The 26,922-nt window shown below is 37.9% G+C and overlaps 1 protein-coding gene across 3 annotated transcripts in view; it reads right to left on the bottom strand.

The window, feature by feature from the left end:
• Positions 1 to 1,241: 1,241 nt before the first annotated feature.
• The window catches only part of adgrb3 (adhesion G protein-coupled receptor B3), a 179,082-nt gene continuing 153,401 nt past the window's right edge, over positions 1,242 to 26,922 (bottom strand). For all 3 annotated transcript variants that reach the window (XM_084391638.1, XM_084391639.1, XM_084391640.1), the window contains 12 exons: positions 25,557 to 25,707; positions 22,036 to 22,105; positions 21,576 to 21,642; positions 20,994 to 21,079; positions 20,248 to 20,346; positions 19,179 to 19,350; positions 17,428 to 17,523; positions 16,569 to 16,608; positions 8,172 to 8,830; positions 6,774 to 6,809; positions 6,097 to 6,201; positions 1,242 to 2,352 (listed from right to left, as the gene is read on the bottom strand). In XM_084391638.1, coding sequence (XP_084247764.1) covers positions 2,164 to 2,352; positions 6,097 to 6,201; positions 6,774 to 6,809; positions 8,172 to 8,830; positions 16,569 to 16,608; positions 17,428 to 17,523; positions 19,179 to 19,350; positions 20,248 to 20,346; positions 20,994 to 21,079; positions 21,576 to 21,642; positions 22,036 to 22,105; positions 25,557 to 25,707 — 1,770 coding nt within the window. In that variant the 3' untranslated portion in view covers positions 1,242 to 2,163. The remainder of the gene's footprint in view (positions 2,353 to 6,096; positions 6,202 to 6,773; positions 6,810 to 8,171; positions 8,831 to 16,568; positions 16,609 to 17,427; positions 17,524 to 19,178; positions 19,351 to 20,247; positions 20,347 to 20,993; positions 21,080 to 21,575; positions 21,643 to 22,035; positions 22,106 to 25,556; positions 25,708 to 26,922) is intronic.

The raw sequence follows: 26,922 nt of genomic DNA, 5'->3' as shown, positions 1-26,922 counted from the left end.
GTGTCATTATGCAATGCACACAATGAGATTGTCAGCAAACTCATGTCACGACTCACACACCTTGTCAATCAAAGGGACTGTGATTCAGTCTCGTCCAGCTGGACCTCAACAATATTTCCGGGAGATAATTGTGGAGCTCATTGGGATTAGATTTAATACTTTTGCCAGATACGACTAGACTCTCGCTGAAGACAGATGGGACTGTAAAAGCGGTTTTAAAAAGGGATTATACTCCTCAACTTCAGCTTACCTTCCGATATGGGCCTTGAGCCCCCCAATCTCAAAGGCTGATATCCATTAAAACCACACATGCAATCCCAGATTCATCCTCCACTCTATTAAAGTGATTTTTCCCAGCAGAAACAGCATTTGGTGCCGCTGTAAACCCAAACAGTAAAATTAACCAAATAAATGAGTTTATTTCACTCAAATATAGGATAGTCCACTTTAGACATTCTTCTAACTATAACTTTGCAACTACATGTCAACTAACTCTGCTTAGAGTATTAGTAGACTGTTAGCGTTCAGGTTAATAGAATAAGTTGACGTAGTTGCAAAGTTACTTATAGTCAGTTGAACGTCAATTAGGCGATCATCAAAATAAAGTGTTGGCAGATATTAAGCAAATGACTAGTAGTTGACACTCAATTTGTGTATTTATGCGCTATTCTATGCTGTTTTGTAGAATAAATAGTGTGAGTAGTGTTCACGCTGAAAATTCCAAAAAGAAAACGTGCACTTTAAATACCTCGATAATTCACTTCATTTCTGAGAAAAACCAAAAACAAAGTGTGGAATGTTGGACTCTTCATGCACTCAACTGTCGCAGCTTTAGTTTTGTAGCAGAGGGGGAGACTACTTCATATCTAAAAGCAGAATATCTAAAGTGGACTATCGGAATAGATGTTTTGTAGATTTTCTGGTTTGATAGCGTAATTTAAGGTACGCCATATGCGGTGCGCCGTTACCCAGAAGTGACTACACTTCCTGTTATTTTTAGCTCCGCTGTGCTATTTTTACAGCCGTTGCCGAACACATCTCCCTCTTTCCACTAATGGCCGTTAAAAATCCCCTGTTGTTATTTGCCTTTAGGTCTGACAAGTCATTATCCAGCATTTTTCTGCTGCCGTTGAAGGAAGGACTTTGAGAATGAGAATTTGTCCACTGCGATTGGTGTGTCCAGGAAAAGGCGTCAGCAGAGACACGTAGCACGACACAGGAGTAAGTCGACAAGTTCTCTGAAGCAGTACGAACATATTTCCTCTTTTATTTACATTCCTTTTTCAAATGTTAACATTTTTCGCTATAACTCTCTCATCAAGTTGGCATTTTCTCTTTTCTCATTAAAATAAACTTGGCACAAGTAAAACATATGTAGACAAAAGTTTTATTTACACCATACAACATTTTTGATTTTTAAATATTTTATACAGGGCTGCAGATGAGAGAGCTTTACTGAGCTTCCAGGCAGATTCTGCAGTATTAAAGATTTGAAATATATTATTCATAAAAAAGTGAGTATTACCTTTATTGCATTTAAAGCAATGAAGAATGTAGCTTGACAAACATTCATTTTTAAATGACAGAAAAAAATCCTCTTTGCCTCTGAATAGTTGTCTTTTCATATTATAAAGTAAAAAGTGTAGTCATGGCCAAACGGACTTGTTATAAACTTTTTAAAAACCTGCTCAAGTATATACATTGTGTTCCTGGGCTCGTTTCCCGCCGAACAAAAAACCGAACCCAGCCGCCGCTCGTGGGTGGACGTCACGTCGTGTCGTTTTTCTCTTTGAGGTCTCGTCTGGAAAGATAGCGCTTTCGGAACCGAATGTTTTCCAAGTGGTACTTTTGAAACACATGATGTTTTGATATTGTACATGTCTGCCCCCCACTAAATACACGAGTGAGAATACAAAAAAAAAAAAAAAAAAAAAAGATAACACGGATGTTTTTTGTCTTTTTCTAACATCTTTTTATCCGTCCTTCTTCCTTGTTTTTTGTTTTGTTTTGTTTTTTGAAATCTTATTGGCACATATTGTCCCTGCTATACTCCTAGAATCCAGATATGTCTTTCCAAGGCTGCATGAAAAGTCTTCTGCGTTTTTTGATCAGTGCAAAATATGTCCACCTTCATCCGCGTCCCTGCTAACGCTTCATTATTCCTCACACTTCTGTCTGAAAGTCTCCCTCCTGGACGTCCAAAGGGAGGCTGACACACTTTTCCCACTCAGCGGTAGTCATCTCCAGAGAGTTCTTTGTGTCTGATTCTAGTACATTCATTGTGGCGTAGTTCTGATATTCACTTGCCGGGTTGAAGCTCTCCCAGGGGTTCTTGTTTTGCATTGCCTTGTCCTGCGGAAAAGGACGAGAAGGTGGCGTGTTAGAAATAATCTCAATATGGTTACTTGTAGAGATGCTGTCAAACATAGAAAGTTGCTCATGGACATGAATCATCAAGCTTTAATTCATGTTTTCTTACATCAGCCCTAAAAAATATTTGGACACTTGAAATATATGAAAGTCATTGCATTAGATAGAACTTATCAATACAAGTGGCCAACACACGATGCTGTGCTGGTGCGGTCTTTCTTGAAAAGAAATGTCACGTCACTTGGTTTGATATTTTGCTAATTCATGCAATGACATTCATACATTTGTGTCCCAAAAACATTTTTGGGGCCGCTGCACATACACATCCAGAGCTCAGTAATCAAAGTGTTTGACCTGACAGCATGTTTGGAGTGTTTCCAGATTCAGGAACATCTCAGATTTTTCAAGTGAATAAAAACACAGGATCATTTTTTATCTTTCAGTGGTTGGTTACTAAGCAACAGGCAGTGAGTGGCAAAGTCCTGCAGAGCTGATTGAACATGGGTAAAAGAGTAACGTGACCAAATAGACACGTCGCCAGAAGCTACGACTACACCGGTTATGAACATGCATTGCTAACACGGTACAATAAGGTTCACATTAGCTAATGCATTAGGGTTCTTAAGAATGGACAATTTTTGCAGCATTTATTAATCTAGGACTAGGTTAACTTATAAATCTAATTGTTCATTGGCAATTCATGTTCTTTCATAATACATTAATGCTAATTTATACAACTTGAAATGCATGTATACATTAGCCTAGATTAATAAATGCAGTTGAGGAGAATTTCAGTTAGTTCATGAAGCCTAATGCCTTAGTTAATGTTAAAGTTTAGAGCCTCATTGTAAAGTGTTACTCGTGCATTCTGAATCACGATCGTGTCTGGACGCTTGCATCTAATCGCACTTAGCTGCACAATATGGAAATGCCACTTACAAACTACAATAGAGATTGCATTAAACAGAAATTTCACATCATTGATGGATAATTCAAAATGCTTTCCATCATATTAACTGCTTAAAAAGCATTTGGTCTATTCCCTGCTTTAGAAATATTCTCACGGTAAAGAACGCTAATGCTTTACAAGGGAATGAAAGAGGAGAACAAGTTTTAAAGCGCCTTTGTGATTCTACATTTGATTAACAGTCATGGGATACTTGTTCTTTAAAGCAGGTGACCATATCGCAAAACCTCATTAAAGGGTTAGTTCACCCAAAAATGAAAATTAGCCCATGATTTACTCACCCTCAAGCAATTCTAGGTGAATATGACATTCTTCTTTCAGACGAATGCAATCATAGATATATTAAAAAATAGCAGCGAGTGGAGGAGGACATTTTGAAGCACAATAAAAGTGCATCCATCCATCATAAATGTACTCCACACGGCTCAAGGGGTTAATAAAGGCCTTCTGAAGCGAAGCGATGCATTTGGGTAAGAAAAATATCCATATTTAAAACCGTAAACTAAAATAACTACTAATAACTTTCGGCAAATGGCCGACTTAAGGATGAAAGAGTAGCCCTTGACCTGACGCATGACGCATTGACCAACTCGAAAAATAGAGAAAAACAAAACACCAGTCACGAATTAGAAGTCTAAAACGAGAATTTTTAAAGAGAAATGTCGGAGGAGCTTGAGTTTGTTTGAACGTCAAAGCTAAAAGAGGCGTCAAAGCTAACGCTACTCCTACATTGCGTCAGGGGTTACTCTTCTGGCTTGCTTAGGCCGTCTGCCGGAAGCTAGTTATTTTCATTTTTTAAGTTATAAATATGGATATCCTTCTTACACAAACGCATAGCTTCACTTGCTTCTCTTTAGAAGGCCTTTATTACCCCCTGAGCCGTGTGGGGTACATTTATGATGGATGGATGCACGTTTATGGGCTTCAAAATTTCGTCCTCCATTCACTGCCATAATAAAGCTTAGAAGAACCAGGACATTTTTTTAATATAACTCTGATTGTATTCGTCTGAAAGAAGAATGCCATATACACCTAGGATGGCTTGAGGGTGAGTAAATCATGGGGTAATTTTCATTTTTGGGTGAACTGTCCCTTTAACATTTGCATCTGCATTAAATAATTTCAGAATGTGGTTTCAGTGATTCGATCACAATGTGTCTTTGAGTGCACTGGCTTTTATCGAGGCCAAGAGCGTTTGGATTAAGGATGGCGAAAACTAAAAATTTTCTTGACCGACCACCGAGCCGAGGTTGAAACCGGTTAACCGATTAGTTTAAAATATGCTACGCTATTTGAAATAACAGCCATTTCGAGCCGCGCCTGCAATTTCGCAACTCTGTCGCATCTCTTTGCCGCTCTGCCTCCCGCTCGCTCACACACACACTGCCGCCCTTCCACTCACATCACTTTTTTTAAACCCCCAAACGCGGCGCCGAGGAGCTTGTATGTAATCGGAGGACAAATGGCTCCTTAGTTTCGAAATGGTTTGGGTACAAGGTGATCGCGTTGAAAATAAAGCCGTTTGTCTAGCGTTAGAAGCTCATTTGAAACATTGCCGCGGCTCATTTAAGAAAATGACAGCTTCGAAGAGACGCCGCTTTAGTTTGAGGTAGTGCTTACAATAATAAAGAAAGATGATGATCATCATCACCTTACATCATAGATGATGTGCTACTACTGTATTTAAGCACTGTATCACACAAGTTGCAACTTAAATCTGTGTCATTCTTTTTGGTGAAATGGTCCCACACACTACTTTTCTTTGCACGCTTCATCCTGTCGTCTGCCCTGGCTCTAACCTCGAGTGTCTTAGCCTGTAGCCTTTACTTTTTGCGAACCTTGTGAGCGCGCGAACCCAAACGCTGTGACCTCGCTCCAAATGTTTTTATTAGTTTATTAAGTACAAACAGGCGAGTTATGAAAAATTGAGTGTGCGGGATTTGTTCACTTCACACAAAAAGATCTTGGAATGAGATGGCTAACTGTAGTAGCGTTTAGTCCACTGTCTATAATAGCCTAATTTAGAGATCACTTTTTTTTCCTTTTTTTTTATCGACTACCAACAACTTTGATCGGTTAACGTTGATACGGTCAACCATCGGTCAAACGGTCATCGGTTAACATCCCTAGTTTGGATTGTGATCTGATCACAGAAAATGCATGCTAATTAAATAAAGAAACATGCCTAAAAAAAAGTTACTTTCAGTGCCAGTAGGCTGGAGATTGTAACCCAAAATGACACTGAACGCTAGTCTCCTACATGGTGCTGGGTGGTGGAATGCAGTTGTGTTGTAATTGGCCTGCTCGAATCTAATAATCCCACCGGCCTTACAATTACAGATCATTTGTGCAGCATACTGCGGAAAGCACAGAGAACCTCTCCAATATCTGAAGCAAATCAAGGGTTTTTTGTCCTGTGCATTCGCCAAGCAATGATTAGCAAATAGAAAAAGAAATAATAAGCATGTTAGAAGCTTATGGCCTTGTGTTTGAATGAGTGCATGAGCATGGATCACAATGACGGCTCAGTCGCTCTTCCTCTCTCTCATCCTTTAATACCTCCTCTTCCACCCCCCGGGGCAGGCGGCGTGCTATTTTTCCACATGAATACATTGGGTGGATAACTATTAATTCCTTCAGTCACTCACTTCCTGTGACAAGACTGGGGCGCCACAAGAAGACACAGCTAAACACAGACAACGCGGCACCCCCCAGTACTTGGTAATGAGACACACTGAACCCCGTTTCCTGTTACTCACCATGCCGCCCATATTTGGTATGTCTCGAAATCGGTCCAGGGTTTGAAATTTCTGATTGAGTTCCTGGAACAGCTCCATATGCCTTTTCCTGGTGTGCATGACTTTCTGCAATGGCAAGGGTAGGAGGGGGGAGGGGAAGGGGTAGGGAGTGGGATTTGGAGTTCAGTCAAGCTGAGAACCAGAACTTTGCAACAGGAAAAAACCTGGCTACTTTCAAAAATTTTATCACTGTATAAAAACGCCGTGCTCACCCTGCAAATTTGTCTGAATGCTATGACAAGGTTATGACAAACGGCACTGGCATATATGAAGGGTCAGTGGTAGCACTTGACATTCAATTTCAGTTTTCGGTAAAGGGCTGAAACGCTCTGGGGGATACTGCAAGTGACCTTAAAAATGTGAAAATATACAGGCTATTTTTTGATTTTCAGCTTGAAGTCAAGGGATGTAAAAGGATAAAATGGGAATATGTGGTGGCTGACAGCATTGCTTTTATGCTAAACCACACAACGCTTCATAAATCGCAGTTGTGTCAGGACATGCTACTCCAATAAGCTTAAGTGCTACACAAAGTAGTTGTAAATTAAAGGGGTGAAACACAAACGCAACAAATGGCCCTTCGCTTGGTGCAACAAAGGCCTTACGCATGCACTTCGCCAAGCAGAGGTTTCACTCACCTCGAAGTCTAGATCCTGGTACCTCGACTTTCTTCTCTGTAAAACCAAGACAGAAAGACAAAAAATAATGTTGTTATGAAACCTAGAGAAATAATTCTGCTGAAATCTGACATTTGGTCCCATTTCTAAGTCATATACGAGCAAGTATGTTTCTTGCACATCAGAGCTAGACTTGTAATCCTTGAAGCTTTTGGCAGGAAATGGTTTCAGCTGTGGATCTGGCTCAAATGTGTTTTCCCTTCAAGGCAGCTGGTCGATACAAGCTTTTCAATGATTCAGTAATGATGAGAGGTTGAAATGCCTCTGAAGTGACCTTTAAGGCCAGACAAACTCTACATAAGTACGCAAACACTTGACCCGTTGTACATACTTAACACAAAAGAAGATATTGTGAAGAAAGTTGGGATCTGAACAACATTGAACCGCTTTGGCTTTCATTATCTGGACAAAGAAAAACAGATATATCGGTAACACTGTACAATAAGGTTCATTAGTTAATTACATTAGTTAGCATGAACTATAATAAATGCTGTATAAGTGCAGGTCATTATATCTTTGTAAATGTTAATTTCAACATTTACTAATACTTTATTAAAAGTCAATGCACTGTGAACTAACATAAACAAACAATGAACAGCTTTATTTTTATTAACTAACATTAACAAAGATGAACAAATACAGTAACAAATGTATTGCTCATGGTTAGTTCATGTTGGTTAATTAATGTTAACTAATGAACCTTATTGTAAAGTGTTACCAATATATCTTCTTTTGCGATCTGCATAAGAAAGTAAAGCTTATAGGTCTGGAGTAAATAATCACAATTTGGGGTGAACTCTCCCTTTCAAATTGCATGAGATTAAAATTTGCTCTTTTTTAATCATTTTAATTTTGAATCACAATGTCAGAACGACGTGATGAATGCTGGACTTTTCCAATCATTTAGTCTGCATAAACTGGATGGAGGCAGATTGATTGTAAGGAAGGGGTCAATCAACAACCACTGGACAGAACCAATCAAAATATGGACGAAAAGATGTTGCCACTTACTATTCTTCACAAATTTAACTAACTTCAATATTTATAATAGTTTTTTTTACTTGCCATTTGCCTTAATTTGGGGGATTAAAAAAAATTTCTGTGAAGTTGCTTTAAAAAGCATGGATTGTGAAAAGCGCAATAATCATGACTTGAAGGCAAGATACTCTTCAAACTGCATGTTTAGGACATGCTAAACCCTGGCCGCTGTAAGACACTTGTGGCAACAGTAAAAATGCGCTGCACTAGCACTGCATTATGAATTGCACTGTTCGGTGCACTTGTACAGCTAGAAGCCTCTGCATTGATGTACTTGTGTAAAGTACGCGTCTGCCTAACTGGCTGGATTCGAAGTCGCACCTCTAAAGAGCTCATTGATATGGTTGAACCGGTTTCGCTCCGTGACAGCCCTCCGCTCTCCTCCATTTCTGCCAGGAAGTTCTTCACAGCCGTGCGTGGCTCGAAGGGAAGATTCTGCATGTGTTCGGCCTGGACGGGATACTGCTGTTCCATTCCCATGTGCTCCATCCCCGAGTGGCCGAGGTTATACTCTGCGCCCATCTTGTAATGCATCAGCCTGTCGTGCGACAGAGAGTCCATAGTCATGCTCATCTTGCTGTCCTCCTTCAGCAGGGTGGGGACACTGCTGGACCCGGACGCCGAACTGCGAGGCATGACGATGTAGTCAGTCTCCATCTGTCCCGGCTGGGGGTGTCCAGTCAGGTCGTGGACACTCAGTTCCTGCTCGCTCTGCCTGGTGGCGTCGTCCGTACACAGGTATACGGCCCGCCTCATGTCTGCTGTGCTGTCCATACACTGCTCTCCCAGATCGCCCATGCCCATGGACATGTGAAGTCCAGAGGGCTGCTGGATGAGGACTTTAGACATGATGTTGCCAGGCAATGTGGAGTAATTGAGCCCCTCTGGACCTTTCTCATCCTCCTCATCATTGAGAGAGATGCGGGAGAGGGTGCCGGTGATGGTGGCCGCTCGACAGGAGCCCATGTCTTTGTGGAGGGCTGCGGGTAGAAGGAATATCATTAGTAAAAATGTGTGATGCAAAAAAACTAAAACATACGCTGTTTATAAAGAACTGATTTAAAAGTTGATAAGCACAGTTAACCAAGCAACTTAACCAATCAGAACATTTCATAATATATTGGGCACATCACGGCCCTAGTGAGTTTATGTTGACACAAGTGACTAACTTTTACCAATTTAAATAATACAGAAAGTGTGTTCTTTTAAAAGAGACCAAAATTATGCCTGTAATACAAATGAGTTTTGATCTACAACAATTGTAGCTTGGGTATTTCACTTTGGTTTTATTAAAAAAAGCAGGATTGACTATCAAGACTTTTTGGGTTTGACCAGGTGCTGTTTGAACAACTTCACCACCAAGATTTGCTGGTGAACAGCATGGTTGTGCCTAGGGCATTGCGATATCACGATTTTTGATTGTGGATGATTAAAATGTCTCCACGATCCTCTTTTGAAGAAATATCAAAGTATCGCTCTACAACGCATTGTATTTGCAGTTCTGGCGCCTCTGTCTGGACATACTCAACAACGTGACGTACATTCACGTTACATGTTAACGCAGAGGTAGAGATATACTCACGGGACACTGTAATTCACAAAAGTACACTATTTGTGTTATATATGTGTTTTAAAGCCTTGCCGGTTAAACATTTGATTCGCCTGCTGATGCGCTGTTCAAAGGTGTGCTTTTCTGAGCGCATACACCAGTGGCGGATACAGAATGTCATTAATAGGTGGGCCTGGTGAATATACGGGGGGCCTCGGTTTTTTAAGCTTATATACACGCTCAGTGGCGTAACTTTGCTAAATTATATGTACATTGTACAATAACATTACGATGTCCACCGATTTAAATAGTATATGCTACATTTGTCGTTTAATGAGATGTAGCCTATGCTGTATGATAGAATTGTTGTGTGACTAAAATACTTAGATTCGTCTGTTCGAATAACGTACATCTAAATGGTCCAGTGGTAGAACTTTCGCCAACAGTGTCAGAGGTTGTGGGATCTAATCCGCTCCAGAATAGTTTTTTTTTTTTAATCAAAACTGATTATGTTCATCAGTGGTTGTATATCAAGGAGGGACACGTGTGCATTATGATGTGTGATTTCGCCACAACGAATAGAGAGTATCTGCAACGGATTGAAGCGCGCGTCGAGTCAAGACAGTGCGGTGTGTGCGCGAGCCACACGAGAGAACACTGTATCAGCGCCACTTATCGCAGCGGCAACTTTCATCACCTGATTTAAAAAAACACATTTCAGCGCTAGATCGTCTCTTATTTAACAAACGAACGAAATGAATGCTCTGCTGGTTAACTGGAGATGTTTAATTTATTTGTAGAATTGGTACATTCGTGCCGCGAGATGTTTTAAAAAGTGGTGGGGACATGTCCCACCCGCAAATTACGCCTATGTAACACGCCTGATAAATGTCAACAATAGCAGATCGGTACTTAGGTAGTGAATTTAACTACCTTGTACTCATGTCAGTCAGTCCTCCCGGCTGCTTTAAACCTAAAGTTCATCTGTCTGTCACGCGAGTCACTATCACAATGTTAAGTCAGTGCGCGCACAGAGATGAGTTGCGTGATAGCATCAATGGACTGACACGTGATATGCCGACATAAAATTTTTCTTTTGTAGCTATTTTTCGTAGCTATTGTACATAAATGTCCTCAGGACACTATTAAAATGAAATGATTTATTAGTTCATTATTATTATTATTATTATTAAAATTAAAATTTTTAATTGTTTATATTAATCTGATTGGGTGGGCCACCGGTCAATCTGGGTGGGCACATGCCCACCCAGGCCCACCCATAAATCCGCGCCTGGCATACACCCGAAGCGCACAGGCACTAAAAGCCTGTCAAACAGCGCCTGGTTACTGGACTAAGTTATCTTTAATAAGACTAAGAGTCTTATTGCGCTAATACTGTCAAATACACACAAGTTTTACATAAACACAGTTGGTTATGTCTAAAGTGAAAGCAAACTTTTGAGAGAAAGTCGGGTGCATGTCATATGCGTGTTTATTGGATGCGTGCCGGTCTTAAAGGGACAGTAGCCTAATAGTTAACATGCTGCCGCTTGTCCTTAAAGGGATAGTTCACCCAAAAATTGAACTTCTGTCATTATTTACTCACTCTAATGTTGTTCCAAACCTGTATTCATTTCTCTCTTGTGCTGAACACAAAAGAAGATATTATAATGCGGCTATCCAAACAGTTGCTGGTCCCCATTGACTTACATAGTAGGAAAAAATATACTATGGTAATACACTATAGTCAACTAGGGACCAGCAACTGTTTGGTTAGCCGCATTCTTTAAAATAACTTATTTTCAACAGAAGAAAGAAATTTATTCGGGTTTAAAACAACTTGAGAAAGTAAATGATGACAATTTTAATTTTAATTTTTGGGATTTATTTCTATGTTAATAAATCACTCATTGCTCTTGACTGAGAACTTTAATAGTAGCATTAATAAGAATCAATGTATAATTTATACAGTAAAGTCTATTTTATTTTTTATATTTGTTCATTTAATTTCTTTCTTGAATGTTACTGTTAAATACAGCTACTGTAGCTGAAAACAAAGCACTGTTTATTTTATGCGTATATTATGTTGTGTATATGTTATGTATAGCTTTGTCATTTTATTTATAAAAAATAAGAACAAAAATATTTATCTCTTGCACTTCTGCCTAATCTAACACTTTGGCCTAAATGTCTGCCTTTTCGTTTTTTTTACCTTGTAAGGCTTTGTTTTTAAAATGGAGACATTAGTTTGGATGTAATGCTCAGTCACTTGCAAAATAGTAAAACCAACATGAAAAAGAATCGTGGTAAAATCGTGATTCGTGATTTTTCTGGGGAAAAAAATCGTGATATGATATTTTTCCATATCGCCCACCCCTAGTTGTGCCAGTCCATCAGCACTAACCATCTAAGCTGATCTTTTCAACAAGGACTATCCATTCACCTCCTTTACAACACCTGCTGTTAAAGAAATGTGTCCATTTTTAGACTGGATTGATTCTGTTCACCTGAAAGAGCCACTCACATCTCCAGATGCAATGTCAGAAGAAGCATCAGCACTGAGAACAGCCTGTCCTCTGCAGCACAGCTCTATCTCCACAAATCCATAAGGGAATTACTTCCACTGTTTATAACAGAACAACAAGGAGACCAGAGGACAACAACGCCTGCTTAAAAATCCTCCAGCTCTGATGGGAGTCCACACTTAATGCATCACACAACATGGCGCCTGAGAAGCATAGCAGAATACTGATAGAAGAACACAGGAAGGGCTGCAGGCTCAGGACAAGGACTCTCAGGGTGAATCTCATCAAATCAGTCAACATGTCCTGGTCATATAATATAAGAAAGAAACGTATATTTTATGACCATTACATTTAGCATTATTTGCATGGCAATAAAGAAAAGTTAAAAGAAATCTCGTTTTTAAAATGCAAAAAAAAATTAAAAAAAAAAAAAATCCAGAATGAAAAACATTTAGAATTTAAATTAATATGTAAATGCTTTGTACTGTCTTTATTTTTTACTGTATAAAACTTGCAATATAGTTTATAAAAATAATGCATTATGATCATGAGAATATTTCTCACTAATAGGTATTTTATTTAAAATAGTAATAGCCCTAAAATAAATAATTGAAGAGTTCAGATGCAAAAGCCTCTAAGTGCCATCTGAAATTTTCTTCTAGAATGATACAAATTTTTTATCAAGTTTGTATATTTAAGTTCAATAATTCCAAATTACACATTAATTGTCACTTAAGTGAAATGACTTTACTTAAACAAATATACAATATAAATATACAAGCTTTATAAAAATGATCATTCTAGAAGAAAATTTCAGATGGCACTTAGAGGCTTTTGCATCTGAACTCTTCAATGAATTAATTATATTTTATTTATTTATTTTGATTTAGAGGTAAAATATGACTTAATTTTTATGAGACTCGCCCTTCTTGTTTTTGGTAGTCAAAGTAAAACCTTGTATTAGGCTTGGGCGGTATTCGAATTTTGAAACCGTCAAACCGCCTCCCTATTTTACCGGGGTATAAGGTATTACCGTGACTAATTAAAAATTATGACATAATGGACTCAGACGGCGTCACCAAACTGTTGGCTTGTGCCTACACCGTTCAGAAACTGAATGCCAGATCGGGCAAAAAAACAACAACAAAAAAATCAAGCCCAACCCCTGCACGTTGTGTCTGAGTCAGGCCGAAGGCATTAACTGTTATTATGAGCCCGAGCCCACCATTATTCAACATATCTGTGTGCGCGCAACAAGCAAGAAGTGCAATCCGGTGACGCGTGTCCATTGATTTTTATTAATAAAACTTTTCTGCAAAGATGGAAGTTGACGATCGCCATCTCTGTAGTGAACGAACATATAGAGAGAAATGCACATCATTACACAATCAGAGAGTGGCCTTTTTCTTTTCGTTTTGAATTGTTTCGTTTAAAGAAATTGACGATCGGCATCTCCGTAGTGAACGCTAGAGAAATGCACATCATGGATTACAGAGAGTAGGTTAGTCTATTTATTTTCGTTTTGAATGGTTTCGTTTACTGAAATTGACGATCGCATCTCCGTATGAACGCGCCTAGAGAGAAATGCACATCGTTGATTACTTAGCCTAATCAGTGAGTAGCCTATTTCTTTCGTTTTTAATTCTTTCGTTTAAAGAAATTGACGCTCGCCATCTCTGTAGTGAACGCTATAGAGAGAAATGCACACCACTGATTAATCAGACTATATTTCTTTTCGTTTTGAATTGTTTCGTTTAATGAAATTAACGATCGCATCTATGTATGAACGAGAGAAATGCACATCATGGATTACTTAGCCTAATCAGTGAGTTGCCTATTTCTTTCGTTTTTAATTCTTTCGTTTAAAGAAATTTCAAGCTTTATTTATTTTTTATGAGATTTCAATGCAAGTGACAGCGGCATGCCCATCATGTCATGATTATATTAAATCCAGGCATATTGGATGATGAAAATTTTATAAAAATTTAGATACAATTTATACAAAACGAAATTCGTTTTAAAGAGGCCTTTTACAAAACTAAATTTATTGAAATGGTCAAATCGTCTGACTCCCGATGCATCCCATCTTATTTGTGCTGTTCACTTTTCATAATCAACAAAGATGGAAAAAATAACATTATAATATTTTAACAAATACGAAACTTAATGCGCTTATGTATCCTGGCAGCAGTGAGTGGGCGGTTGTTTCGGAGATGCAACGTTAGAGGTGTTTACCGGTCACCTTTTTATTGCACAATTTACAAATTGCCTCGTCAGTATTTACCGCCTCTCCCTTCATATTCGGTTGGAACCAGAAATATTGCCAAACTGCAACCACACATAAGCATTTTTTAGGCAATAAATAAATTATATATATTATAGGCTATATAAGTGCCGGTAATGACGGTATTGAAACTGATACCGGTGCTATTTTAAGATCCCGCGGTATCCGATATTACCGTAATACCGCCCAACCCTACCTTGTATTAAAGTTGAATTATGCTGTCCTAATGAAGGACACACCATGTCACACAATATCACCTCGGAGCTGATCTTAATCCAGTTTTAATAAAGAACACTAGAGTCAGAGCGCTGTTATATTACACTTAATTTCAAAGCGAAAACAAAAGGCTTAGCAAATTGTGTTACTTGCTACATTTCAGGACTACAGCGTAGGCTAATTATCTGATTTACTGTGCCCTTGTTACTCAACTGTGTTTTATTATTATTATTATTGTTTTTAAATAGCATTTGCCATAAGTGAAGATTCACACACACACAAATTCAAACAACTGTCATGACATGCAGTTCAAGTAATTTAGTGGCTCATATCGATGTCAAAATGAGCTCTGGCTGTGATAAGTGAGGAACTTTGATCAGTTGCTTGGTTTCTATTTCTGTGGCTGTGTAGCTCCGCCCATAGTGAAATCTAATTGGTCTTAATCCCACACACAACTGTCTAATTGACTGTGCTTTGTGTTGTATCGCGCAACATTTTCGCCTTCGGTGCAGACGGACAAATGTGGAAATGTGATGAGAGCTACATAAAAACTGAAAAATGGCTCTAATGAAGACGTCACACTGTTTTAAACTTTGTAGGCTCGATGTCAGAAGAATAGGTTTTTTTTTTTCTTTTTTTTTTTAAACAACATTTTTCAGTATTACAATAAAATAATTCTGTCTAGACCTTGAAACAAAAATCTTGTTTTGAATGAATTTCAAGGGACTAAAAAGCCTCATTGTTCTTCACCAATAGTTTACTTCGGGGAGACAATTAAACAGTACACTCATGGACTCATGTTTATTCCACACGGCAGCTAGATAAAGAGGAACTAAAGATAAAAGAGAATAACATATGTGGAATAAAATAACTATAATTCATTCTGATTTTGATGTGTACAACTTTAACATATGGACATATTAAATTTTTTTTTATTTTTTTTACTTAAGTACTTTAGAGACATACAAGTGTTTTACGAAACTTTAAAGACTGAAATTGCCAGCACATTTGTGAGCTTAATAATTTAAACACAATTAAATACATCTGAATTAGGTTTATATATTATTAACCCTTAAATGCATAGCCTAAATGTTTCACCAATCATTATTACATATTCGGGTCTTTAGCGACCCGGATCTATATCTAACACGGATGGATCTCTACCAGTTGTGATAATATAAAACTCTCCTGATATTAGAGTAACAATTACAGAAGAATAAAATAAAGCATATTTTGTTACCTTTTGGAGCTTGGAAGGGTTCAGTTTGAGCAGATGTTTTATACCATCATACTGTCCTCATCAGAGCTCATTTCCCAGTACATTCAGCATCTGGCTCATATTCGCCATCTCAAACATATTCTCAAACATATCATTTTCAACAGCTTCAAAATCAATATTTAGATCACTAACAGCTTCTCCACCAGATCCACCATAAGTGACGCTAACATTTGATTGTGTTCAGTTCTTGCTCTGCTGTAAATCACTGAGACATTTCAAGTTTTGCTGATGATATTTCCTATTCTTTTGTTTTCTGCCTGCGGTAACTGTGAGTGAAACGTCACTTCATCATTGTTTATCAGACATTGCCACCGTGTGGAATAAAGGTGAATTGCACTTATTCAGTCATCAAAGATTCAATTATAGTTGTGCAGAAAAAAATATACTTGCACTGTTACACACCTCAGGTAGTTGGGGACTATATGATTGAAATGAATAGGAAAACAGGCATTTTTCTAAAATTGTATAATTTTTTTCTTGTTATATTATTTATAATGAATTGATTGAGGAATACTGAGAATGTTGATGTCTAAAAATGAATGAGGAGGGTAATGAATGACGTCCCGGGTCCCAAGGTATGCGTTTAAGGGTTAATGCAATAAAAGTAGTATGAATTTAATATTCTGTGAAACTAAAAAAGAAAAAAAAAGATGTCCAAACGATGTATGTATCAGTATATATAAAAAAACTCTACACTTTATCTATGAAAACAATCACATTGGATGATTATCCCGGTTCCACAGGGACTTCTCTGTGATTCTGATGTGCAACCCAACCCGCATGTTTATTCTCTTGGGCCTTTTTTTGGCCCAGGAGAGTAGAAGTAATTAGGAAACGCATTAATAGTGCACCATCTGTTTCTTACCTGATCGACATGCGATGTCCACGTCTTTCTCAAAATCCGTCTGTGGAAAAAAAGAGAAGCAGAAAAAGCCATTGTAAAATTAGACATGCAAGAGGAGTTCGATTTAGACAGTACTAAAACATACAAACTTAAGCTTTATTTTAACTGGGACAGTTGCAGACATAAAAGCATTTTCCTGTTTAATCAACTATGTAAAATTAGAATAAGTCCAACATATATATGCTCTCATGGGATTATTCTAAAATGGTACGATTTGACTGGCTTGTGTCTGCAGTCAGACCACGTCCCACAGCCTCTCAGAGAAAACCGTCGTCTGTCGAAACCATTTATAAATAGAGTCAGATTATTCAGGTATCACAATAGAGGAGCCATCGACAGTGGCGAATCAAAGACAGTCTGCACATTGGAGGCCTCATTATAGTGGAATGCTTCTAGTAAAGAAACTTTAAATCAAAACATAAATGAGAACTGTGATCATTATGTGCCAGTGGTTCGGCGCGGGTCACACATCTCCGGAACCATTTTAACAGCAATTACTCCCTCAAGCAAGTGAAGGATGAGAAGGACCGGTGTGAAATATGACAAATGGGTCCCATCAGAGAAAGGGAAAGGCCAGAGGAAAGCCAAAGGACATGGATACAAGATTTGATGTTCTTAATTAACCAAAGACAATTCTCGATATCCTGTCATAACCGTTTAAGCAATAACACTGTATAACAAAGACTCTTATTACATCAAGAGGACACAGCACATACATCTAATAGCATCATGCCAAATGCAAATGTTTTATGAGGAGAGCATATTCCAGCTGAGTTTGTGGCTGTACAGTGTAATTTCTGTACAGAGTGTTGTTTCTTACCATGATCTGTGCATGCCCGTTGGGGAAGGTACCGGTCGCATCAGCATTCATGGGGTCTTGACAGTTTCTTAAACGACATCTGAAGGCATCTTGGACCTGTGAACCGACATTTAATTCAATTGTTGAACCTCAGCAAGAACACGTTATCATAATGTACAAAAAATTACAGAAAGGCACATTGCTTCAGGATTTGGTCAGAAAGATTTTAAAAATGTTTTTGAAAAGTCTCTTATGCTCACCGAGGCTACATGTATTTGATCAGAAATACAGTAATATTGTGAAATATTGTTACAATTTCAAATAACTTTATTTTTATTTTTATGCTATATATTTTAAAATGAGATTTATTGATTTTAACATTGCAGATTTGATGCTCAAGAACCTTAATAATTATAAATGTGCTGTTTAAGATTTGCATTTATTGACACCACATTTATTTAAAATAGAAATCTTTTGTAGCATAATAAATGTCTTTACTGTCACTTTTGATCAATTTAATGCATCCTTGCTGTATTCATTTCTTTGAAAAAAAAAAAAATCGTACTGACCCCAAACCTTTGAACAGTAGTGTATAAAACAATAATTAACAAGCCTCATAAAGAAAAAAAAAAATAAATTCAAATGCAACAACAAATGCCTCTCATCCTTTTTTATACTTATTGAAAGAACCAGATTGTTCCCTGCAGGGGGTAAAAGTAGGATATCCAACTATTTAAAATCAGCGTTGGGCAAGTTACTCTAAAAAAGTCATTAATTACAAGCTACTTCAACAGTGTAATTAGATTACTGTACTAATTACTTTCTCTGAAAAGTGTTACATTACTTATTACTTTCTAAATTCCATATCAACCTCAACCAGTTGAACAATACAAGGATATACATGAAACTGCTCTTTTAATTCTTTCAAATAAATAATATAAATTGCATAAATTATTCTTGAACTGACCAAAGTATTTAAAGCGAGAAGGTTACATTAAAAACATTCATTTTAACATTAAACGTTAAAATTGTATGTTAAATCCACTGTTTTATATAGAATTGTTCTGCAGTCTACACAGCATTTAATGCAATTACATCAGAAGTAACTATAATTAAATAACAGAAATATTAAGATTAATACCTTACTTTTTCAAGGGAAAAGTAATTAAATTACCATAACTGATTACTTAGTAATGAGTTCTGAGAAAACAAGATGCTAATCGAGGGAAAATTTTGTTTAGGTATTTGATTTTATTATCAGGATTTAATTTGGACTTGAAGTGTACCAGAAGGTGCCTAGCAGATGTGATTTCTAAATGACAGATACAATAAGAGGCAGAGGGATCATCAGAGATTCAGGGATTCATCTGGGGATCAGTCGGGACACTGGCAGATTTTAAGGGTGAGTTTGGCTGGTCTGAAAGTGGTGAAAGAAAAATCACACCTACTAGTACTCATGGTGGTACTCACATTAATGACTACACGGTTCTGACCAAAATGTGCAACTGACTTTCTTTCTTCTGCAGAACGACTTTAATTGTACTGTAAAACAAAATATCTTTTGTGTTCCACAGAAGAAAGGAAATCATACAGGTTTTGGACATGTTGGTAATTCAATGATGACAGAATATTCATATTTTGGGTGAGCTATTCCTTTAATGAAAACTGGGGACGGAGTAAAAATAACTGGACCTTTGAATCGATAGAAATGATCGATATAGTCTGTTGAAATGCTGAAGAATAGTTAGGGATTTGAATGGTTCCAGCCCTACCTCTCTTCTGAGGATACAGTGGACCATGACTATGACAAAGCCTTGCAGAGAGTCAAAGACTGCGAAGAGGATCTGGAATAAAATGGAGCGTTTGTCCGTCATGGCCAGCACCGCAGACATCCAGGTGAGCGCTAACAGAGGGAGCACAACACAGGAACTCCACAGGGAGGCCCTGACACACAAAGAGACATGGTGGAATGAACAACAAAAACCACAGCATTGTGGCCTTGGTCCCAAAAATATTTTTAGCCATTCATTTCCTAAAAAGGCATTACAGATAGACAGACAGACAGACAGACAGACAGACACACACACACACACAATTCAATAAAAAGCACTTGAACAAACCAACCAGCTTTCAGATACATGAGAACATTGCAGTCTTTGATTTGAATTCAAATAAAAGTAAATAATCTTAAAAAGACAAAGGGCAATTAAATATGTTTGTGAGGAAATTATGAATGTTGAATAAGCATTATGAATAGTCCTTGACAAGTATTATATATATATATATATATATATATATATATATATACTGTATATAAAATAAAAATATTTATATGCTAGTTAGAGTGTACGAAGGCTACATCGCATGTTGAAATCAAACTGACTGGCTCCTGATGCTTGACAACCTCAGATCTCATGGTTGGTTTGTCTAGCAGGGTTATTTGCTATTGTAAAATATACATTTTTCTATGGAGAGAAAACTTTTACAGAAGTCTACTGTTTGCGCTCTATAGAACAGATACAGTAAAGAGAAGATAGATTTTGTTTGCCAGTTTCATAACAGATGAAAGCATGCACATGTCAAAATTCCCATCATCAAGAGAACAGCAAGCAATTCATTGTTCCAAAAGAGTGTGTCAACATATTACATATTACAGAGAACAAGAGCCAGCTGTTCATTTAACACCTACACAATCTCCTTCCCCAAGGCAAGTGGAAGGACGGACACACACACACACACACACACACACACACACACACACACACACACACACACACACACACACACACACACAAGCTTATTCAGCATAATCGATCTGCTGAGGCATTGGTGGGTACTTACATGGCATTGCTGGCCGTTGTTGCTGATAAAGCAGTAGTTGAGACAACGCCACATTTGGCACATTTTAAAGTTAGTCCTGTATGGGGCTCGCTCATCTGCCTGCAGGACAGACAAATAACCAGACAACACGAAGAGAACATATTTACACAGTGATCTGATTATACCAGAACAGAAGTGTGGATGTTTCTTTTGGAGATATGGCCCTTTGTGGACATCATCAAAGGTGAAGAGTGTAATTTCTGCACATTTAGTAGCACCAGAATTTGAATCAATTTGTTTGAGCAGCCGTACTGAGCTGGAAATATCTCTATTGGCTAACTAATGGTGTGAATTTGGATCGGATGACACTACAGCTCTGTTTCAAAACCTGATGAGGTCTCTGTCAACATAGGCAACTACCTTTAAAAGGCAGCTTAGCGTGTCAGTCTATCTGAAACAGTTTGATGTTAGTATGTTGCTAAGAAAGTGTAGATGTGCTTCTTTTCATTAGCTCATTTCCACACCTAGTTAACTGACAAGACATTAGGAAGCAACGAAGTTGCCGCGAGCTGTTCAACATAGCAAGCTGTTTTGATAAAATACATTTAACAGCCAACCAACTTCTAATTTCAACTGGTTTCCTTATTGAAAAGACATTTTGTATTAAACTGTCAGGAACCCAGGAAACAGGTTTTGGAACAGAGCTTATGAGTTTGACATTTTTTGTTATGCATGTGTGTGTGCAATATTGCTAAATTGGCACTTACCCTGCTCTATGTTTAAGTTTCTTATCCAGGATCCCATCTCTCGAAACCAGTTTATTAAACACCAGAATGCCAATCACCATGTTTACCTGTACACACCAACACAAACAGTAACACTGTCAGGACCTGATCTTATCAAACTGCAAAAGTGTAAAAGTGCAGTAAATCAACCATACACTGTTTATAGCACTGACTAAATGTAAAAGCTTTCCTTGAATAAACAAATAATACATTCATAGTGCTTTTCACTGTATTTGAGTATTTTACAACTTAGCTTCAAGCTGTACTTTAAAAGTACAACAATACAAATATAAATCTACTGTTTAGTGTTGTGCAGAAGCATTGTTGTGTGAATCTGTGCCACATTACATCTTAATTCAGCCTAGAAACAAACTGCTAAATGATGCATATAAATGACAGGGGTCACACAATCCTCATACCGTTCTACAATGCAGCGAGGCAATTTTCCATTTCAACATTGTCATGCTAGACTAGTCCAGTAAATGACATAAAACATTACAAAAACCACTGGTGTGTGTAGTTATGACTGGTAAATGACAGTAAATAAACAAAGTGTAAAATTACCAGCACCACTGCAGCGGCAGGTCCCACAAATGCATAGAGAAGACCACCTTCCAGAGATAGCCAACAGCTGCGAACACACACACACACACACACACACACACACACAAAAAAAAATAATCAGCAAATCTTGCATAAAATGTAACATCCAGCATCAACTTAATGGGGCATGGCAGTACACAGTCGTATCGTCCTTGAGTGTCTGGGGATCTGGAGCCATATGCCATGGTTCTACATGAGAAACTTTTAGTGTGGAACAAGAACTCTAAAGAGATCTTAAAACATTGTTTATATCCAGGAATCCTCTGGAGAACTAGGTGGGACGGTTGCAGTCTCTTGGCTCTGACTCACTACTTCATGCTAGTGTTTTAATTGGTAAGATTTTCCATGTGCTATGTGTGGGGTCTTTCACGTTTCTGGGTGAACATGAGGAACAAAAGTATAAAAAAGTGAGGTGTCTTACTATTGAGGTGTCCCATATCCTTTAGCTTTTGTGAATCCCATTGAGATAGCGACCACCAAGGCAGGTAATCCTTCAAAAGAGACAGAGGAGTGATGAAAGGCCACATACTGGGTAATCCTTCAGAGCAGGAGACTTTCACAGCACATGTAGGGTAGCTTCAGTCAGAGGTCAAGCATAAGAAGAAACTAATGCGAGTGGTGCTTGTCCGCGCAAAACCAGCTGCTATGATGCTAAAGTGTGAAGATGCTACAGTTTCCCATATGACGTATGGATTTGTTTTGCTGTTTTATCACGTTGAAAATGACATTTAATTCTACATATTCTTATATAAATAAAATATATTTAAAAATAAAATTAATAATTAAATATAATAATACATTTAAAAAACATTAATTTTTTGGGAAATAAATATATATACACACAACACTGTTTGATTAATTAACCCTAAACATGAGCAACAGTTGCCTAAGCAAATGCCATTGCAGATCTTCAGAAGCACTTCAGGTTTTCAAGTCAGGAACGACATAACTTCTAAATCGTTTGTGACATTTAAGCAGGTAAACAGTTTAATATGAATCCCTGGAGTTTTACACTAAAAACCAGCATGTGAAATACAATTACCACACCTGCTTATGAACAGAGAGGCTGGAACAATCAAACGGGTCTTGAGCTGAAGTATTATATCATATCTGCTATCTTTCTAATCCTCTCTCTCCATTTCTCTGTCTCTCATGTTTGCTGGTCTCGAGCAGGACTGCCATTATGAAAGGGCTCTTTCTGCTCCTGCCACTGTCCTGTGATCTGAATATTAACACCATCCCTCTCGCACTGGTGGCTGAATTTATTGATGCAATCAGCTTGTCTGAAGAACCAGCGAAGGGGCTTGTGGGCCTCCTCCCCTAACCAAAGCTCCACCCCTAGCCACCATGCAGTTTCATCCTCAACCAATCGGAAAAAGCACTGCAGTGCACACAACGCCACTGTTCCTCCCTCAAAGGTAACATTCAGACTCTGGATGGATGAAAAAAGAGGGAATATCTGAGAAGGATTAATGAGTTTGACCTGGAAACTGTCCATAATGATATGTTTGTTCCATCACGGGTATAAACTATACCTGTGGATTTATAGTTCAGCCGAACAAACACAGCATAGTCTGCCAGATAGTGAGAACGAAGTGCCTCTTGTGTTCCTATGACCTAAGTAGGGGTCATGCAATTAAACAGACCAGCTGTTGGTTTTCTGATCTTTAACAGATGTTTCAGATTAGGACTTTTCCACTGAGACACCATTTGGTTCCAAACGAAGCAAAAAAACAACAAAAAAAATTCAAATGAGATGAATTTAACAGACCACTGAATTAACCAAAAAAGATATTACTGCATGGCTGTTTACCATAGAATTCATGCAGGAAAAAAAAGTTTAGGGTAAAGATTAAACAGCAGCGGCAGCAACTCAATGCATTTTAAAAGTGACATGGTTGTTGGTGCCAGATGGGCTGGTCTGTATTCGCAATGTCTACCTAATAAAGTGGTCCCACATTTTTGTGCCGTGTCATGCTAGAGGTAGACATTAACAGAGGTGTAATGATCCGGAAGGTGGCTGCTAGCATCCTTAACTTATTTTTGTCTGGTCGAACTCACTTCTTAACATCAGTTGTTAAGCGAATGGAGTACGGACGGGTGGAAAAGCAGGAGCAACAAGTTAATTTAATAGCAGACGTCACTTATCAATTCTTCTGCCATTAAGCTCTGAGATACTGAAAACAAACCACTTCAGATCAAAAAGTGAGTCTTGTTTTATAAATGTTTTAATTCAAGAAACATTTCATGGATACCAATCATTTAATTAATCCACCATCAATGTTTATCGAAAAAGCCAAACTAATAAATGGTTCACATATCTATCTTTGTCTATCTTCTTATGTCATGTCTTTTTCCTCTGCACACAGCAAAACACTGCAATGATGGAAAGACAGAGCCTTGTTTGTTGCTAGGTAACTGGAAGGATGAGCATTTGCTCTTCTGTAATCAATTTGATGTGTGTGTAAAGTGGTCCTGTGTAAGAAACCCCGGGGGAGGTATGGAACATACGAGACGATATTTAAAGGGGTCATGAACTGAATTTTTTTTATTTTGTAATGTTTCCTGAGGTGCACATAAAATATCAAAAACTGTCATAATTTAGAAATAAAAGGACATTTTCTACCCTGATTTTAGCCTCTGATTTAAACACTCTGTTTGAAGGGGCGTGTCTGCTGTGAGACTTCAGTGTAAACGCCCACTTCTGTGATTGGCTGACATCTTTGCATATGAAATAAGTATTACATGTGGAACTCTCTCGAAAACTTTTACTACAGTTTTACTATTACAGCTGTCGAGATTAACTTATTGTGAAAAGTGTTGAATATAACATTATATTTAGATCTACTCCTGTCGCATGAAGGTTGCAGTAATGAGGATCATTACACAGGATGGATGTAATGAGGATGCAGATCACAGACATGTTGAGCGCATGAATGCAGTGATCTCATCATTGCAACTCGATTTCTGCACTCTTACTAATGCTTTCATCAAAACTAACAGTTCAAAGATTATGCAAGTAAGAGTATAGGCAGCGTCATTGATTATAACGGGAGTTTTGAAGAGAACTGTCACTGATAAACTCTTGCTTTTTGATTGACAGCTCCAGCAGATTATAAAGGGAGTGTTCTTTGATCGCTTTCTGTATATAACAATCACAATCTAAAAAACAGATTATTTTTAAGATACTTAGAGAAACAATGTGAAGTTGATCATTTAGTCACTGGCTTGATTTACTGACGCATAAACAGCAATACACGATTTTGAGACAAAGAACGTCTGACTGTACATAATCATATCAGAAATCATCGATCACAGATCAGGCATTACAATTAATACGGTTACTTACATGTTGTGGCATTACTGTCGGGTCGCATAACGAATGCATATCTTACAGTAAAAGACTGTTTGCAAAGCCTGCGCAGAAATGCTGATTTACCAAAAAAAACCTGAGACATTCACATAGTTGAAAATAACTACTTTCCTAGCATTAGGGAAGCTAATGTTATTTTTAGTCCAGTGATCCTGTATCTCTCTTCAGCTCACTAACGTGCCAGTGGACGAGGCCAAAGACGCGATGATGTAGAAGTAGGCGTTGGTTTGATTCTGCAGAGGCGGTCTTTTGTTGCACTATTATGTCATAATGTGACAACCTTCCAAATGAGTCGTTTTCTGAGCTTGGATTCAATAAACTCTGCTTTTGGACAAACAAGTAAGTGTTGAGCTCTGAAACAGGATGTTTTTACAGTACAATGACCTCTTACATGTCAATTTAGAAAATTGTATTCCTCAATTCATGACGCCTTTAAAAATTACCCACTCACATTGTCTGTATTTGAGAAGTAAACACCAGCTGCATGATGATGATGGAGCAGTAAAATTGCACATTAGTAAAGAAAGAGGGAGAGATACTGTAAGTGTTATGGAGATCCAAGCACTCACCCCATCCCAGGCAGAGGAAGCGTTTCCGAATGAGCCTGGTCCGAACTTTCCCAGTCACAGCCATATAAGACTGCCAAGCTTCTGTCAAAACCCAGCAGAAGGACGCCAGGAAAAAGAAGTGCAGAAATGCAGTTGTCATCGTGCATATGCCCTGTCCATTCAACAGAGAGAGAGAGAGAGAGGGGAGGAAGGGATAAAATATTTTGAAACAAGTCATGTGTACATGAGGGTTTTTGGACTGTCAATTGAATATCACACAGCCAGACTTTGGGTGGAATTACAAAAATTCCCTTATTAAAATTACAGGAAATGTGAAAAAAAAAAAAAAAATCTCCCTCAATGCACTTTGATTTTCATGCAAGATGTTGTGAAAAGCCTGTGAGTAAAGCCCTATTTGCATGGGATTAGTATTACCTGGTGACCTGTGATCTTAATCCCGTGCGAATCGGCCATGTCTGTAATTTGTAAAGTAAAAATTCCCCTGCAAATGACCTATCACCTACCTACCAAACACAGAGGTCTTGTAAGAATATTAAACCCGTGCGAATCGGCATCTCAGTGATTTGGCCGGGATTTGGCGGAGTCGAATATAATTTTTTCAAGGTTTTTGTTTCCTGTGCGTTTTCGGGAGTGTCATAGTATTTTGGGTGCTAGGTCATATCGCTATACACCATACAACTAAACAATTTGCAGAAAGAGAAAGCTGAAAACCATCAGAAGCGCGAAAACAAAAAGAATGATTAGTTGGAGACCATAGATGACATGTATAGCAGCATGTGGTAAGGAACATTCTTCTGTTTATAAAGACCTATAATGATAAGACATTTCCAAGCAATAGCCTATCCAAAATTCGCAAAATTCGGATATTAGATCATATCCAGGAGACAAGTCAGTAAATTCTAGTAAAATCACAGGCTTCGCTTATACCATGCGTATGCGCCACACGGAATTCAAATGTGGTGGGGTAATTTCTAAAACACACAAGGTCCACAGATAGTACTAATCCCATGAGAATAGGGCTAAAAAAAAAAAAACCGACAAACTCGGCTAGATCATAATTTAGGACCTGGCACTTTGATGGTATGTACTGTATTCACAATGTGCTCTTGTGGATATAGGTTGGATTAAATTTTTTTTTAAAAAATTCATTTAGAGAAAATAATGGGGTCGTAAAGATATTTTTTGGAAATAAATTAATACTTTAATTCAGCAAGGATGCATTAAACTGATCAAAAATGACAGTAAAGACTTTTGTATTATAAAAAAAAAAAAAAAAAAAAAATCAAATCAATTCTAGTCTTTTGAACTTTATATTTCCTCCAAAATATTTAGCAGCACAACTGCTTTCAATATGGATAATAAATTC

This window comes from Rutilus rutilus (genome assembly GCF_951802725.1).
Source record: "Rutilus rutilus genome assembly, chromosome: 20".
In the NCBI taxonomy this organism is placed as follows: domain Eukaryota; kingdom Metazoa; phylum Chordata; class Actinopteri; order Cypriniformes; family Leuciscidae; genus Rutilus; species Rutilus rutilus.
Note: the sequence above shows the minus strand (reverse complement) of the source record. Positions and strands in the feature narration are given on the sequence as shown.